General features: G+C 41.6%; 2 protein-coding genes across 6 annotated transcripts in view; both read right to left on the reverse strand.

Annotated features, from left to right (window-relative positions):
* Positions 1–7,086, reverse strand: part of LOC118396720 (endothelial PAS domain-containing protein 1-like) — a 99,950-nt gene extending 92,864 nt beyond the window's left edge. For both annotated transcript variants that reach the window (XM_052470847.1, XM_052470844.1), the window contains exon 1: positions 6,639–7,086. In XM_052470847.1, coding sequence (XP_052326807.1) covers positions 6,639–6,664 — 26 coding nt within the window. In that variant the 5' untranslated portion in view covers positions 6,665–7,086. The remainder of the gene's footprint in view (positions 1–6,638) is intronic.
* Positions 7,087–9,194: 2,108 nt separating this feature from the next.
* LOC118378942 (protein kinase C epsilon type) overlaps positions 9,195–17,624 on the reverse strand; it is a 302,141-nt gene continuing 293,711 nt past the window's right edge. For 2 of the 4 annotated variants that reach the window (XM_052470879.1, XM_052470873.1), the window contains 2 exons: positions 16,136–16,282; positions 9,195–14,066 (listed from right to left, as the gene is read on the reverse strand). In XM_052470879.1, coding sequence (XP_052326839.1) covers positions 13,917–14,066; positions 16,136–16,282 — 297 coding nt within the window. In that variant the 3' untranslated portion in view covers positions 9,195–13,916. The remainder of the gene's footprint in view (positions 14,067–16,135; positions 16,283–17,624) is intronic. The other 2 variants (XR_008071101.1, XM_052470877.1) reach the window with 2 other exon arrangements.

A 17,624-nucleotide genomic window follows, 5' to 3' on the forward strand; every position in this document is an offset into this window, starting at 1 on the left:
TTCTCTGTGTTGTATAAGTTATGGCTAACGGGAACTCCTTCTCTGTGTTGTATAAGTTATGGCTAACGGAAACTCCTTCTCTGTGTTGTATAAGTTATAACTAACGGGATCTCCTTCTCTGTGTTGTATAAGTTATGGCTAACGGGAACTCCTTCTCTGTGTTGTATAAGTTATGGCTAACGGGAACTCCTTCTCTGTGTTGTATAAGTTATGGCTAACGGGAACTCCTTCTCTGTGTTGTATAAGTTATGGCTAACGGAAACTCCTTCTCTGTGTTGTATAAGTTATGGCTAACAGGAACTCCTTCTCTGTGTTGTATAAGTTATGGCTAACGGGAACTCCTTCTCTGTGTTGTATAAGTTATGGCTAACGGGAACTCCTTCTCTGTGTTGTATAAGTTATGGCTAACGGGAACTCCTTCTCTGTGTTGTATAAGTTATGGCTAACGGGAACTCCTTCTCTGTGTTGTATAAGTTATGGCTAACGGAAACTCCTTCTCTGTGTTGTATAAGTTATAACTAACGGGATCTCCTTCTCTGTGTTGTATAAGTTATGGCTAACGGGAACTCCTTCTCTGTGTTGTATAAGTTATGGCTAACGGAAACTCCTTCTCTGTGTTGTATAAGTTATGGCTAACGGGAACTCCTTCTCTGTGTTGTATAAGTTATGGCTAACGGGAACTCCTTCTCTGTGTTGTATAAGTTATGGCTAACGGGAACTCCTTCTCTGTGTTGTATATGTTATGGCTAACGGGAACTCCTTCTCTGTGTTGTATAAGTTATGGCTAACGGGAACTCCTTCTCTGTGTTGTATATGTTATGGCTAACGGGAACTCCTTCTCTGTGTTGTATAAGTTATGGCTAACAGGAACTCCTTCTCTGTGTTGTATAAGTTATGGCTAACGGGAACTCCTTCTCTGTGTTGTATAAGTTATGGCTAACGGAAACTCCTTCTCTGTGTTGTATAAGTTATGGCTAACAGGAACTCCTTCTCTGTGTTGTATAAGTTATGGCTAACGGGAACTCCTTCTCTGTGTTGTATAAGTTATGGCTAACGGGAACTCCTTCTCTGTGTTGTATAAGTTATGGCTAACGGAACTCCTTCTCTGTGTTGTATGTTATAACTAACGGGATCTCCTTCTCTGTGTTGTATAAGTTATGGCTAACGGGAACTCCTTCTCTGTGTTGTATAAGTTATGGCTAACGGGAACTCCTTCTCTGTGTTGTATAAGTTATGGCTAACGGAAACTCCTTCTCTGTGTTGTATAAGTTATGGCTAACAGGAACTCCTTCTCTGTGTTGTATAAGTTATGGCTAACGGGAACTCCTTCTCTGTGTTGTATAAGTTATGGCTAACGGGAACTCCTTCTCTGTGTTGTATAAGTTATGGCTAACGGGAACTCCTTCTCTGTGTTGTATAAGTTATGGCTAACGGAACTCCTTCTCCTAACGGAAACTCCTTCTCTGTGTTGTATAAGTTATAACTAACGGGATCTCCTTCTCTGTGTTGTATAAGTTATGGCTAACGGGAACTCCTTCTCTGTGTTGTATAAGTTATGGCTAACGGAAACTCCTTCTCTGTGTTGTATAAGTTATGGCTAATGGGAACTCCTTCTCTGTGTTGTATAAGTTATGGCTAACGGAACTCCTTCTCTGTGTTGTATAAGTTATGGCTAACGGAACTCCTTCTCTGTGTTGTATATGTTATGGCTAACGGGAACTCCTTCTCTGTGTTGTATAAGTTATGGCTAACGGGGAACTCCTTCTCTGTGTTGTATATGTTATGGCTAACGGAACTCCTTCTCTGTGTTGTATAAGTTATGGCTAACAGGAACTCCTTCTCTGTGTTGTATGTTATAACGGAACTCCTTCTCTGTGTTGTATAAGTTATGGCTAACGGAAACTCCTTCTCTGTGTTGTATAAGTTATGGCTAACAGGAACTCCTTCTCTGTGTTGTATAAGTTATGGCTAACGGGAACTCCTTCTCTGTGTTGTATAAGTTATGGCTAACGGGAACTCCTTCTCTGTGTTGTATAAGTTATGGCTAACGGAAACTCCTTCTCTGTGTTGTATAAGTTATAACTAACGGGATCTCCTTCTCTGTGTTGTATAAGTTATGGCTAACGGGAACTCCTTCTCTGTGTTGTATAAGTTATGGCTAACGGAAACTCCTTCTCTGTGTTGTATAAGTTATGGCTAACGGGAACTCCGTCTCTGTGTTGTATAAGTTATGGCTAACGGGAACTCCTTCTCTCTGTTGTATAAGTTATGGCTAACGGGAACTCCTTCTCTGTGTTGTATAAGTTATGGCTAACGGGATCTCCTTCTCTGTGTTGTATAAGTTATGGCTAACGGGAACTCCTTCTCTGTGTTGTATAAGTTATGGCTAACGGGAACTCCTTCTCTGTGTTGTATAAGTTATGGCTAACGGGAACTCCTTCTCTGTGTTGTATAAGTTATGGCTAACGGGAACTCCTTCTCTGTGTTGTATAAGTTATGGCTAACGGGAACTCCTTCTCTGTGTTGTATAAGTTATGGCTAACAGGAACTCCTTCTCTGTGTTGTATAAGTTATGGCTAACGGGAACTCCTTCTCTGTGTTGTATAAGTTATGGCTAACGGGAACTCCTTCTCTGTGTTGTATAAGTTATGGCTAACGGAAACTCCTTCTCTGTGTTGTATAAGTTATAACTAACGGGATCTCCTTCTCTGTGTTGTATAAGTTATGGCTAACGGGAACTCCTTCTCTGTGTTGTATAAGTTATGGCTAACGGAAACTCCTTCACTGTGTTGTATAAGTTATGGCTAAGGGGAACTCCTTCTCTGTGTTGTATAAGTTATGGCTAACGGAAACTCCTTCTCTGTGTTGTATAAGTTATGGCTAACTGGAACTCCTTCTCTGTGTTGTATAAGTTATGGCTAACGGGAACTCCTTCTCTGTGTTGTATAAGTTATGGCTAACGGGAACTCCTTCTCTGTGTTGTATAAGTTATGGCTAACGGGAACTCCTTCTCTGTGTTGTATAAGTTATGGCTAACAGGAACTCCTTCTCTGTGTTGTATAAGTTATGGCTAACGGGAACTCCTTCTCTGTGTTGTATAAGTTATGGCTAACGGAAACTCCTTCTCTGTGTTGTATATGTTATAACTAACGGGAACTCCTTCTCTGTGTTGTATATGTTATAACTAACGGGAACTCCTTCTCTGTGTTGTATAAGTTATAACTAACGGGATCTCCTTCTCTGTGTTGTATAAGTTATGGCTAACGGGAACTCCTTCTCTCTGTTGTATAAGTTATGGCTAACGGAAACTCCTTCTCTGTGTTGTATAAGTTATGGCTAACGGAAACTCCTTCTCTGTGTTGTATAAGTTATGGCTAACGGGAACTCCTTCTCTGTGTTGTATAAGTTATGGCTAACGGAAACTCCTTCTCTGTGTTGTATAAGTTATGGCTAACGGGAACTCCTTCTCTGTGTTGTATAAGTTATGGCTAACGGGAACTCCTTCTCTGTGTTGTATAAGTTATGGCTAACGGAAACTCCTTCTCTGTGTTGTATAAGTTATGGCTAACGGGAACTCCTTCTCTGTGTTGTATAAGTTATGGCTAACGGGAACTCCTTCTCTGTGTTGTATAAGTTATGGCTAACGGAAACTCCTTCTCTGTGTTGTATAAGTTATAACTAACGGGATCTCCTTCTCTGTGTTGTATATGTTATGGCTAACGGGAACTCCTTCTCTGTGTTGTATAAGTTATGGCTAACGGGAACTCCTTCTCTGTGTTGTATAAGTTATAACTAACGGGAACTCCTCTGTGTTGTATATGTTATGGCTAACGGAAACTCCTTCTCTGTGTTGTATAAGTTATGGCTAACGGAAACTCCTTCTCTGTGTTGTATATGTTATGGCTAACGGGAACTCCTTCTCTGTGTTGTATAAGTTATGGCTAACGGAAACTCCTTCTCTGTGTTGTATAAGTTATAACTAACGGGAACTCCTTCTCTGTGTTGTATATGTTATAGCTAACGGGAACTCCTTCTCTCTGTTGTATATGTTATGGCTAACGGAAACTCCTTCTCTGTGTTGTATAAGTTATGGATAACGGAAACTCCTTCTCTGTGTTGTATATGTTATGGCTAACGGGAACTCCTTCTCTCTGTTGTATAAGTTATGGCTAACGGGAACTCCTTCTCTGTGTTGTATAGTTATTTCCAAAACCTTTGAGCAAACAGTAAATGCGCTGTGTACAAAGAGAAGGAGTTCCCGTCGTTTAAAGTTTGCCACAAGCCACCTGGGAGACACACCAAACATGTGGAAGAAGGTGCTCTGGTCAGATGAAACCAAAATTGAACTTTTTGGCAACAATGCAAAACGTTATGTTTGGCGTAAAAGCAACACAGCTCATCACCCTGAACACACCATCCCCACTGTCAAACATGGTGGTGGCAGCATCATGGTTTGGGCCTGCTTTTCTTCAGCAGGGACAGGGAAGATGATTAAAATTGATGGGAAGATGGATGGAGCCAAATACAGGACCATTCTGGAAGAAAGACCTGAGACTGGGACGGAGATTTGTCTTCCAACAAGACAATGATCCAAAACATAAAGCAAAATCTACAATGGAATGGTTCAAAAATAAACATATCCAGGTGTTAGAATGGCCAAGTCAAAGTCCAGACCTGAATCCAATCGAGAATCTGTGGAAAGAACTGAAAACTGCTGTTCACAAATGCTCTCCATCCAACCTCACTGAGCTCGAGCTGTTTTGCAAGGCGGAATGGGAAAAAATTTGAGTCTCTCGATGTGCAAAACTGATAGAGACATACCCCAAGCGACTTACAGCTGTAATCGCAGCAAAAGGTGGCGCTACAAAGTATTAACTTAAGGGGGCTGAATAATTTTGCACACCCAATTTTTCAGTTTTTGATCTGTTAAAAAAGTTTGAAATATCCAATAAATGTCGTTCCACTTCATGATTGTGTCCCACTTGTTGTTGATTTTTCACAAAAAAATACAGTTTTATATCTTTATGTTTGAAGCCTGAAATGTGGCAAAAGGTTGCAAAGTTCAAGGGGGCCGAATACTTTCGCAAGGCACTGTAAGTGTGTGTCTGAGAAAGCAGACCGAGAGGCGCTCGTCTCATCACTAGACTCTCACAGTGCTCTCTTCAGGAGGCTATGGTGTCTCCATCTAACCATATTACTGAAAGAGCACCCAACACAGATAACACTCCAAAACTAAAGGATGCACAAATCCACTGTCTTCTACTAGGGAGGCAGAGAGATATCAAGGAGTTAAGAATTCAAAGATTTTAAATATATTTTTGAAGACACTGAGCTGTGGGCAGAGTAAACTGACGCTGGTGAACAGTTATCCAGTTTCCAGTCCACAGGCTGGGGGACCGTGTGCTGTGAGAAGGGCTCTACTGTCAACCTCAGAACTACAGGCTCATCATCAGGCAACACTCAATACACACTATATAGTAGTGTGTGGTAATATTTGTGGTTAAAGGAATGTTTTAGTCCGTTCTCTTCATATGAAGAGGTCACGAGGGTTAATATTTAGTTTTGCTCTGAGGTCTGAGATTAAAGTCGAGGTTACAGGAGTTCTATGAATCTTCTGAAACCCTCTTATAGATGACGAAACTCTCCCCTTAGCGGTTCACCACTCGAGGGACTGTATAGACTGTATATTTATTATTGGTTGAGTGTTTGAGACGTTCTGTTAAGCAAATAATGTGTGCTACGTCTGTTTAACAGTTGCCGTTTTTCCAACCCTTCATGAGCCCGACACACTTAACACACTCTAAAATACAAGAGGTCACAGAAACAGTGTCTGTTTCATTTGAAGATGGAGAAAGGAGCTGCATGCAAAGAGAAATGCATACATGTTTATTTCATTTCACAGCCAGAACAACAGATCACTTACCCTCAGTAAATATTTTCAGCACTGACATTTTTCTTGTGATTGTGAAAAGACATGTTTTACCTTTTTTACCAAGTAGAATATGTTTAATACCATTATCATGATCAAGTATGTATACAACATAGGCTCATAGCCTGCAATATAAACAAAACGTGAGGTCCTTAAATAAAAAAACACAAATGTTTTATCAATGTATGAATAAATAAAACTGTATTTTCAATCAACAGCATTTGTCGACCTTGCCTAATTGATCATGCTTTAAATAGTGGAATCTACACCATGATGGTCAATACAATATGAAAAATGGTTGATGGTTACTATTATATTCTTCTATTTCATTTCATGTAAAAAAAAAAGAGTTGCAAGAAGATGGATAATGCTACATATTCACCACCATCTAAAATTACCCCCACAAACCGTGACACCGTTTATGACTGCTAACTTTGCACTGTAGTGAACTTGACTGCAGCGCTTCAAAATGGTCAAGTAGCGTGCCTGTAGGCTACCACGTTACGCACCGTGCGCTTTTATTATAGCGCAGCAGGTGTCCGTTCTGCGAATTTTCTGCGAAATGTCACTCATAGATCGCGAGGACAATAGTTTAATAGCCCTACCCTTTAACGTGTTGATTGTAGTTTTTACATTATACTTTCTAACATAATGTATTAACATAAGAATAAATAAGCCAAACAGGAAATATTTCAAAAATCGACATTACCTTTTCTTGTCCTTATCGGCAGTCATGTTTTCTTTTGCAAAGTTTAGTAACAATTTCCCCGAAAGTCCGACTCAGTCCACTTTCTCAACAATTTTAAAGCAACATAAAACGCACACAGTGAAACTTATTGAAAGTCAATAAGAGAAAATGTAATTGCTCTTTACGCACAGTCCATTTCATAAACAAGTTGTCCTTCAGAAGCAGTTGGCAGCTGTACAGTCTCAGAACACTGCCAAGGATTGTACAGCCAAATTTATTCACCGATTAACAAAAGGTACAATACACAGGCTTTAGCCTACAAATAATTCACAAGTTGGATAATGTCGGGTCTTCCGTCAAAGTTTCCTTAGTCTGTTCAAACTTCAATTCCCGTTCCACCGTACTCTCTCTCTCTTACCCTCAGCTGGACCGATGACAGTCGCTCAGTCAATCTGACCACAGTGATTGGTGAAAATGCTGTGTAGAACCGCCTTAAATAACCCAACCCCCTACACTGATTGTTTCGCTGTTTTATACTGTCACTGGTAGGTCTACACCTTTGAGTCGACTTGCCCTGTACATTCTGTTGTGTAGGTACATGTCAGTGATGAACTTATTGGCCTTGCATTGTGCAGATAAGTATGTCAACCTCCGATCCTTTTATTTGTTCATGTGCTAGTATGGTGATGGAAACCTGTCATTCATGCCAGCCAGTTGGGGCCAGTTGGGGCATTCAAAGTCCACACTAGTCTCTGCTGTCTTTAAATATGGTTCTACTAAAAAATAATTTCCTGAAGAAATAACTGTTTTAGTCAATGGCTGAGATAACATTGCTTGTTTACCCATTCCGAAATGTTGAGGAAGATGTTTATTTTTTTATTTTGACATTTCAGATGTGGTATACATAGTCTTGTCCTTAACTACTGACACTTTGATGAGCAAAAAATACTGTAAAATATATTGTATGGGAGAGAGGAGGGAGAGAGAGTGTCAACAGACAGACAGAAGTGGGAGAGAGAAGGGAAAGAGAGGAGGGAGAGGGAGCGGGAGATGAGAGGAATGGGAGGGGAGGTAGGGGAAAAAGGAGGGAGAGACAATGGAGGGGTAGAGGAGGGAGAGAGAGAAGGGGGAGAGAGGAGGGCAAGGGGGAGAGCTGAGAGGAGTGGGAGGGAAAGTAGAAGGAAGAGAGAATGGGAGAAGGAGGGTGGAGGAGGAGGGGGAGAGGGTGGGTGAGGGCGAAGGGTTTGGAGGAGGTTGGGGAGAGGATGGGAGTGGGGGGTGGAAGGGGGAGAGGGTGAAAGAGGGGGAGGGAGAAGACAGACAGAAAATGAGATAAACAAGAAAAACATCAACCCTGTGACAATCATCTATTCCAATCGACTGAAATGTATTGATAAAAACCTCAGCTGCTGTGATGTTTCACCTTTCTTCAGACTGTTAATGGGCTGCACAGGCATCTGATTGGTCAAAAGACCAAAGAGTGATCAAAAGATCAGAATTGGGCTGCCTGTCTAAACAGCTTTGTGATTCAAATAATTCACCTCAAGGATTAAACAAGTAAACTGAAGGTTCACTGAGTTGAGGGCACTAGGTAGCCTATCGGTTAAGATTGTTGGGCCAGTAACCAAAAGGTCACTAGTTCAAATCACTGAGCTGACTAATGAAAAATCTGTTGATAGGCCCTTGAGCAAGGCACTTAACCCGAATTGCCCCTATAAATTGCTGTGGATAAGAGTGTCTGCTAAATGACTACATTGTGAAAAATTGTTAGGTCACTGTGACCCATTATAACTAATATATAAACTGCCATCCTTCTCAAACATATTTGCTGAATATTGTAGAAAAAATAAGGAAGGGAAGCGATGCTAGGATACAGAACAGTAGATCAATGTAGATAGAAGGTGCTGTTTGGTATAGGAGTCTCAGCCTACTGTTGAGAGTTAGAGTAATAGAATACACAAGGTGCAACTTCAAAATGTGGTTTTGCATTACCAGTCACTCAATTAGCCAATTTGTAGATTGGTAAATTAGTCTAGCCGCAGCTATCAAAACTTGTAGTAAGCAACCAGGCTGGGGTCCATTGATCATCCGTTTTTCATGTTAAAAACTGTCAACATTTCTCTTCGCCCCATGGCAAAATGAGTAGAATTGCATGAAATGAACTTCACAACTTTGGATGTGGGTACGCAGACCCATGAACAACTGCGGCCTCTCATGAGGAGTTTCGTTTTATTGTGGCCCCCACCCCCATCAAAGTTGCCCATCCCTGGTCTAAATATTCTGTTTCCATGACACTAGTGTGGAATGCAACATTTGCTTTGAAAGGGAAGAATACCCAAATGTGGCAACATCAGTCAATGATTAATGGCACATCGTGTTATCATTTTAACCGTGTGTATCTCAGAGTACATTCCAACAGTGGTCACTTATGGACACTGTACAGTACTCTATATACACTCAACCCAATCTGGCAATGTAAACAGTGTTTCATAGAGAGCTTTTTTACCTTTATTGTAGCAGGGAGTCCCATTGAGACCTGCGTATCTTTTGCATACATTTTGATTGTCACTGAACAGAAATTAGCCCTAAAACAAGCAAATGCACTATTTGATTTGACATCATTATATTTAATAAGTTCCAAAAACCAACAGTACACATTCACATCCTTTTGGCCCACAGCCAAAATGCTTACAATGACATACAGTAATGAATGCCAAAGGACTTCAAAATAAAATAGCCAGGTGACAAACTGTACATAGAAAGCTTCACAATACAGAAACCAGAAGTCCAATACTATTGTCCAGATTCCCAGACCCAGAATCAGTGTCGTTCTGGATTAAAAAGACATTCCAATAGATATTGTTAAATGAGCATGCTTTTATTACAGAAGTAGTCTCCATTAGGAAACCCTACATGTACAGAGGTACATACAGTAATATAATGCATGTGGCCCACCGCTGTGTCTTTTATTCTACTGTATGTAACAAACACATAATATTCCGCCAGATGTACTTCTTCAACAATGTACATTGTACTCATTCATCTGCTTCACTGACCTTACAACAGACAAGTGAGTTTCCTATGAGTTGTTTTCTTCCTTTTACAAACAGTTGAAAAAGTACACAATAAAAGAAGGACCATAGAAAGTTGGAGTTAAGGATTTGGCATGGAGCATTTTGGACCTCTAGGGACACCGTCCATATGGGTCGGAGTAGGACGGGTGTCTGCCATCTTACAAAACAAAACACAAATGTCCTCTCTTTAACACTGTTCTCATGTTGGGGGTCATGTGATTAATTGACATAGGTGCAGCTGTTTCAAAGGTGTGGTTGCTTTGGGTGTATGAGCGGCCTTCATGCAGTGGTGTGTGTGGGGCAGGGGCATCAGTATTGCTTTGGGTGTATGAGCGGCCTTCATGCAGTGGTGTGTGTGGGGCAGGGGCATCAGTATTGCTTTGGGTGTATGAGCGGCCTTCATGCAGTGGTGTGTGTGGGGCAGGGGCATCAGTCTTTTTTGACAGTTGATTCCATGATACCGTCACCTATTAACGCTGCTACAACCACTGTTGCTGCAGTTACTCCTGCTCCCCATAGCATAATTGCTAGTACTAGTAGCACTAGCACTGTTATACATGCTACTAATAATACTACAATACAATAACTACTACTACTACAATAACAACTGCTACTGCTACTTCTACAGTAGTCATACTATCACTACTACACTACCTCTTCAATTGCAAATAGTCCTACTGTTATGAATCCAACATTTGAAAGTTACTTTCAAGTTTCTACTCTAAAATGGAATGTACAACTTGCAATATCATAACAAACCAACATTGTTCTTTTTGTGTTCTACTGACAGAATATGACAGTAGATTTGACTTTACCTTGATTTGGTGTAGGCTTACAATATCACATACAGTATCTTGGCCAGAGAGTTATTTGGCTTGAATGCATTAGAAGGTCGATGGTTTCTATAAGCTTCATGAATCCAATAGATTTACTAGCTTTGCTAATATTAATGTTCTAAAGAGATATGCAATAGGAAATGTTGACTTTTTAAGGAGATATGCTGTAGGAAATGTTTACTTTTTAAAAAGAGATGCTATAGGAAATGTTGACCTTTTTTCAAAGAGATATGCTACAGGAAATGTTGACTTTTTAAAGAGATATGCTACAGGAAATGTTGACCTTTTTTAAAGAGATATGCTACAGGAAATGTTGACTTTTTAAAGAGATATGCTATAGGAAATGTTGACTTTTTAAAGAGATATGCTATAGGAAATGTTGACTTTTTAAAGAGATATGCTACAGGAAACGTTGACCTTTTTTTAAAGAGATATGCTATAGGAAATGTTGACTTTTTAAAGACATATGCTACAGGAAATGTTGACCTTTTTTAATTAAAAAAGATATGCTATAGGAAATGTTGACCTTTTTTCAAAGAGATATGCTACAGGAAATGTTGACCTTATTTAAAAAGAGATGCTGTAGGAAATGTTGACCTGTTTTAAAGAGATATGCTACAGGAAATGTTGACATTTTTAAAGAGATATGCTACAGGAAATGTTGACCTTTTTTAAAGAGATATGCTATAGGAAATGTTGACCTTTTTAAAGAAGTATGCTCTAGAAAATGTGGACATTTTTAAAGAGATATGATATAGGAAATGTCGACCTTTCGTCAAAAGAGTTGAGAGAGGGCAAGGAGAGGGGTGGAGAGGTGGTTTGATGGAACACTCTGAAGGAAGCACATAGACATGGCTATCAATGGGGTTAACGACAGGCAAATGAAAACAGCCATGCATACACTGTTAAAACCATACAGAACAACAGCAAGAGTCAGTGGGAGGATGAACAGCGAAGACACCTGGCAAGAGAGCAAAGGAAACCAAAAACAGACAGACAGACATAGAATATTGCACATGGACATTGTCACTTTTTCATATTCTAGTAATACACAATAACATCATATGCATAACCATGCAATAGATGATACCTCTATTTCTCCAAGAAGTCCACAGGCTTCTATATACAAGGTGGTCTGTACAGAGGGAAAGACACAGATATCTGGTGATGCCTTCCCCCACATGATTGTGAGTCTTGTTGCATAGCAGGGAAATCCAGGATTTCAGACACTGAGCAACAAGACAATCCAGTAAAATCACGACAAATAAAACACACAATAAAATAAAACACACAATGAAATAAAACACACAATGACATAAAACACACAATGAAATAAAACATACACAATAAAATAAAACACACAATGAAATAAAACAGACAATAAAATAAAACACACAATGAAATAAAACACACAATGAAATAAAACACACAATAAAATAAAACACTCAATGAAATAAAACACACAATGAAATAAAACACAATAAAATAAAACACACAATGAAATAAAACACTCAATGAAATAAAACACACAATAAAATAAAACACTCAATGAAATAAAACATACAATGAAATAAAACACACAATAAAATAAAACACTCAATGAAATAAAACACATAATGAAATAAAACACACAATGGAATAAAACACATAATGAAATGTTAAAGCTTCAAGAGGGCCCTTCTCATGAACCCACTGCCTATGTCGCACACGCACAAACAGACTCACACAAACTAGCGTACGTACAGTATACTTACTGACACACACACACACACACACACACACACACACACACACACACACACACACACACACACACACACACACACACACACACACACACACACACACACACACACACACACACACACACACACACACACACAAACAGACCCGATACATTCAGTTGCATCCCCACTCATGCATACAAGCACATTCGTCCACATTGAAACCCATGACATTCATTTGGAATACATGAAGCTAGACTACCATAACACTGTGGGCATATCTACAATATGTAACTGATCTGCAGCTACACACAATGGGCATTTGATGTACTGTACATGGACTTGTTCTAATTATGCCGTCGTTTTGATCTTGAGGAAACTTTGAAACAGGCTTCTCTTTTTATTGACACTGAGAACCAATCGGTTTTTAGCTTTTTTAAATACAATCATTGGTTCTATGGATTCGTTTTTTTTTGCATTTAAACATGGCAGAGGAGGACATTCTAGTACATCCAGTTTAAACATGGCAGAGGAGGAGGACATTCTAGTACATCCAGTTTAAACGTGGCAGAGGAGGAGGACATTCTAGTACATCCAGTTTAAACATGGCAGAGGAGGAGGACATTCTAGTACATCCAGTTTAAACGTGGCAGAGAAGGAGGACATTATAGTACATCCAGTTTAAACATGGCAGAGAAGGAGGACATTCTAGTACTTCCAGTTTAAACATGGCAGAGAAGGAGGACATTCTCGTACATCCAGTTTAAACATGGCAGAGAAGGAGGACATTCTAGTACAATGAGAAATGTACAGGACGGCTTAAGAAATTACAGATTCATATAATAATATAATTAGTTCAGTATCATATACTCACTGAGGAACTAGGATGGTTGACGAAACAGTTGAAAGTCTGATCTATTGTAAGGAGACCATGTCGAACAAGACCCCTGCCCAAAGCACACATAACCCCTGACCTTTAAATCCTTATATACACAAAAAGTTGACACTGTCACACAAACATTCCCTGTACATTTCATAGTCCACTGGAAAGGGCCTTGTGACAATCTGGGGCTGGATTGTGAGGAGCTTTCATCACTGTTATCAGCCCGGGCCAGTGGGGCAAGGGCCAGGCTATATTCAGTGTCAGGGGGCCAATCCTAGGGCCACCCTCCACCACAAGGAGTGTGGTTTGATCCACCACTCTGATCTGGATGAGCCAATAGGACCTTGATAATAAAGTAGATGGGCTTCCTATCTGACCTACTCTTGAATTACATTGGTTTGTAACTTAGAAAACATGCACTGATGGACAGACGGACATACAGACAGATACTGGTAGAGCTCTGTAGATGGTCTGGTTTAGGTTTTGAAGTTGGTACTAATCTGAGGCCCTAATGGCCAGAGTTTTATATGAGTGTGTGAAAGTAATAATTTACTCTGTGTGTATTTTATAATTCTGTATGTCTGCATGGGAGAAAATACATGGGTTTGCATGTATGTATGTATGTTTGTATGTGTGTTCTTAAATTCGTGTGTATGTCAGTGTTCCTGCATGTATGTAAATGTAAATGTAAATGTAAATGTATGTGTGTCTATACGTGTTTGTTTGTGTGTTGGTGTGTGTGTGTGTGTGTGTTGGTGTGTGTGTTGGTGTGTGTGCAGGCCTTAGGACAGATTCTCCTCCCCTCCAAAGTAGGAGAAACCCTTGAACTCGTCTTGGTTGATCTGCTTAATAATGGCGTCTTCTACTGGGGTGAGGACAGGTTCCTCGCGAGTGAAGTCCTGGTCAAAGTTGTTCACGTCCCTTTTGGTTTTCTGTACAGGAGCAGGAAGGAAGGAAGGAAGGAAGGAAGGAAGGAAGGAAGGAAGGAAGGAAGGAAGGAAGGAAGGAAGGAAGGAAGGAAGGAAGGAAGGAAGGAAGGAAGGAAGGAAGGAAGGAAGGAAGGAGCATGAGAGTCAGATAGTACAAGATGATGACTGCCAAAAAATTAGACCTTATTTGATAAAGTAATGATAAAACAAGGCTGATTAACATATAGATTTGGATGGAGTGATCACGTTGTGTGATTCGTTGAGGTGCTCATCGTCCCCTCTCTGTGTGAATGGAAACAGGACATACCCTTCCCCTCACACTCCATTAGGTATTTCATAGTACCCCATGCCCAGCAGGTATCTAGCTATACAGGTCATTTACATTTGAGTCATTCAGCAGACACTCTTATCCAGAGCGACTTACAGTTAGTGCATTCTTCAGATAGTTAGATGGGACAACCACATACACTACATGACCAAAAGTATGTGGACACCTGCTCGTCGAACATCTTATAACAAACTCATGGGCATTAATATGGAGTTGGTCCCCCCTTTGCTGCTACAACAGCCTCCACTCTTCTGGGAAGGCTTTCCACTAGATGTTGGAACATTGCTGCGGGGACTTGCTTCCATTCAGCCACAACAGCATGTTGGGCCACAACAGCGGGCACTGATGTTGGGCGATTAGGCCTGGCTCGCAGTCAGCATTCTACAATACATCCCAAAGTTGTTCGATGGGGTTGAGGTCAAGGCCAGTCAAGTTCTTCCATACCGATCTCAATAAACCATTTCTATATGGACCTTGCTTTGTGCACGGGGGCATTGTCATGCTGAAACAATAAAGAGCCTTCCCCAAACTGTGGCCACAAAGTTGCAAGCACAGAATCGTCTAGAATGTCACTCACTGTATGCTGTAACATTAAGATTTCCCTTCACTGTAACTAAGTGGCCCGAATCATGAAAAACAGCCTCCTCCACCAAACATCACAGTTTGCACTATGCATTGGGACAGGTAGCATTCTCCTGGCATCTGCTAAACCCAGATGTGTAATTCATCACTCCAGAAAACGTGTTTCCACTGCTCCAGAGTCCAATGGCGGCGAGCTTTACACAACTCCAGACGTCGCTTGGCATTGCGCATGCTGATCTTAAGCTTGTGTGCGGCTGCTCGGCAATGGAAACTCATTTCAAGAAGCTTCTGATGAACAGTTCTTGTGCTGACGTTGCGTCCAGAGGCAGTTGGTACTGAGTGTTGCAACCAAGGACCAATGATTTTTCACCGCTACGTGCTTCAGCACTCACCTGTCTTGTTCTGTTAGCTTGTGTGGCCTACCACTTCGCGGCTGAGCTGTTGTTGCTCTTTGACGTTTCCACTTCACAATAACAGCACTTACAGTTGACCAGAGCAGCTCTAGCAGGGCAGAAATTTGACAGACTGACTTGCTGGAAAGGTGACATACTTTGACGGTGCTACATTGAAAGAAGCTGAGCTCTCCAGTAGGGCCATTCGAACCGCCAAGGTATGTCTATGGAGATTGAATGGCTGTGTTCTCAATTTTATACACCTGTCAGCGACTGCTGTGACTGAAATAGCTGAATCCACTAATTTGAAGAGGTGTCCACATACTTGTGTTATATAGTGTATCTAAGTCATAGTAAGTACATTTTCCCTCAATAAAGTAGCTATCAGCAAAGTCCTAACCACATAACCATACCAGAGCCCAGGAGTTGTTCCGGGTCATGTTATATGAAGGTTAAATAAAAGTAGGTTCCAGAGTTCTCAACATACTATTAAGATTGAAGCTTTGGTGATATTTAGTATGCTGAAGGTTAGGGGTTAATAATGGTGAGGGTGGAACATTAGGGGCCCTAAAACCTACAGCATGATATGTTCCCTAAGACCTCAGACACACTCAGGGGTGAAGTCTACCCTCGGTGCAGATCTAGGATCAGTTTCCCCTGCCCCAATCCTAACCTTGACCATTCGTGTGGATACTGCTAAACTGAACCAAGATCAGCATCTACAGGCAACTTCACCCTACATTGTCTGGGCTATGTGTGCTGATACTCACAATGCGAGGTTTGAAGGGTGGTTTGACCCTCTTCTGCTCCAGCAGAACCCAGTCCATCTCCTTGAAGAAGGGATGAACCTTGATGGCCTCCTCCAAGCCCTGGGTGATCACACAGCCCAGACGCTTGTTTGGACTCTTCGTCATAAACTACATGACAGGAAAACAGGACGATGAATAAAGGAGGAAGAAAATTAAATGTACTAAACTTACTTGACTTTTTCCCTTTGGCCCCCTTGGGATCATGAGGCCATGAAGTAAATGCAAGGAAGATAGAAATGGAGGTGAAAGAGCAAGAGTGAGAGGTTGAGACAGTCAAGTGGTGCAGACAGGTCTGCTCTGTGGTCATTGTTAAGATAATACAGAGGTCAGAAATGACCATTAGGACTACTGGGCTGGGTAATGTGACGATTAGGACCACTGGGCTGGGTAATGTGACCAGTAGGGCCATTGGGCTGGGTAATGTGACCATTAGGACCGGAGATGAAGTAGGAGTGGGATTAGGAAGAAGAGGAGGAGGAGTAGGAGGAGGAAGATGAGGAGGAGAAGGAGGAGGAAGAGGAGGAGGAAGAGAAGGAGGAGTAGGAGGAGAATTAGAAGGAATAAGAAGAGGAGAAGAATGACAAGGAGGAGAAAGAATAGGAGGAGGAGGAGGAGGAGGAGGAGGAGGAGGAGGAGAAGAAGAATGACAAGGAGGATTAGGAAGAAGAGGAGGAGGAAGAGGAGAAGGAGGACGAAGAGAAGGAGGAGTCGGATGAGGATTAGGAGGAAGAAGAAGATGAGGAGAAGGATGACAAGGAGAAGGACGAGGAGGAAAAGGAGGAGGAGGATGATAAGGAGTAGGAGGAGGAAGAGGAGGAGGAGGAGGAGGAGGAGGAGGAGGAGGAGGAGGAGGAGGAGGAGGAAGAGGAGGAGGAGGAGGAGGAGGAGGAGGAGGAGGAGGAGGAGGAGGAGGAGGAGGATTAGGTGGAGAAGGAGGAGGAGACATAGGAGGAGGAGGAGGAGGAGGAGGAAGAGGAGGAAAATGAGGACTAGGAGGAGGATGAGCAGGAGTAGGATGAAAAGGAGGAGAAGGAAGAGGAGGAGGATTAGGAGGAAGAGGAGGAGGATGACAAGGACTAGGCGGATGACTAGGAGTGGGAGGAGGAGGATTAGGAGGAATAGGAGGAGGAGGAGGAGGAAGAGGATCAGGAGGAGGAGGCTTAGTAGGAGGTGGAGGAGGAAGAGGAGGGGTAGAAGGATGACAAGGAGGAGGAGGAGGAAGAGGAGGATTATGAGGAGGAGGAAGCGGAGATGAAGTAGGAGTGGGATTAGGAAGAAGAGGAGGAGAAGTAGGAGGAGGAAGAGAATTAGGAGGAATAAGAAGAGGAGAAGAATGACAAGGAGGAGAAATAATAGGAGGAGGAGGAGGAAGAGGAGGAGGAAGAGGAGAAGAATGGCAAGGAGGATTAGGAAGAAGAGGAGGAGGAGGAGGAAGAGGAGGAGGAGGAGG

This window comes from Oncorhynchus keta, chromosome 2, assembly GCF_023373465.1.
Source record: "Oncorhynchus keta strain PuntledgeMale-10-30-2019 chromosome 2, Oket_V2, whole genome shotgun sequence".
NCBI classification, from domain to species: Eukaryota; Metazoa; Chordata; class Actinopteri; order Salmoniformes; family Salmonidae; genus Oncorhynchus; species Oncorhynchus keta.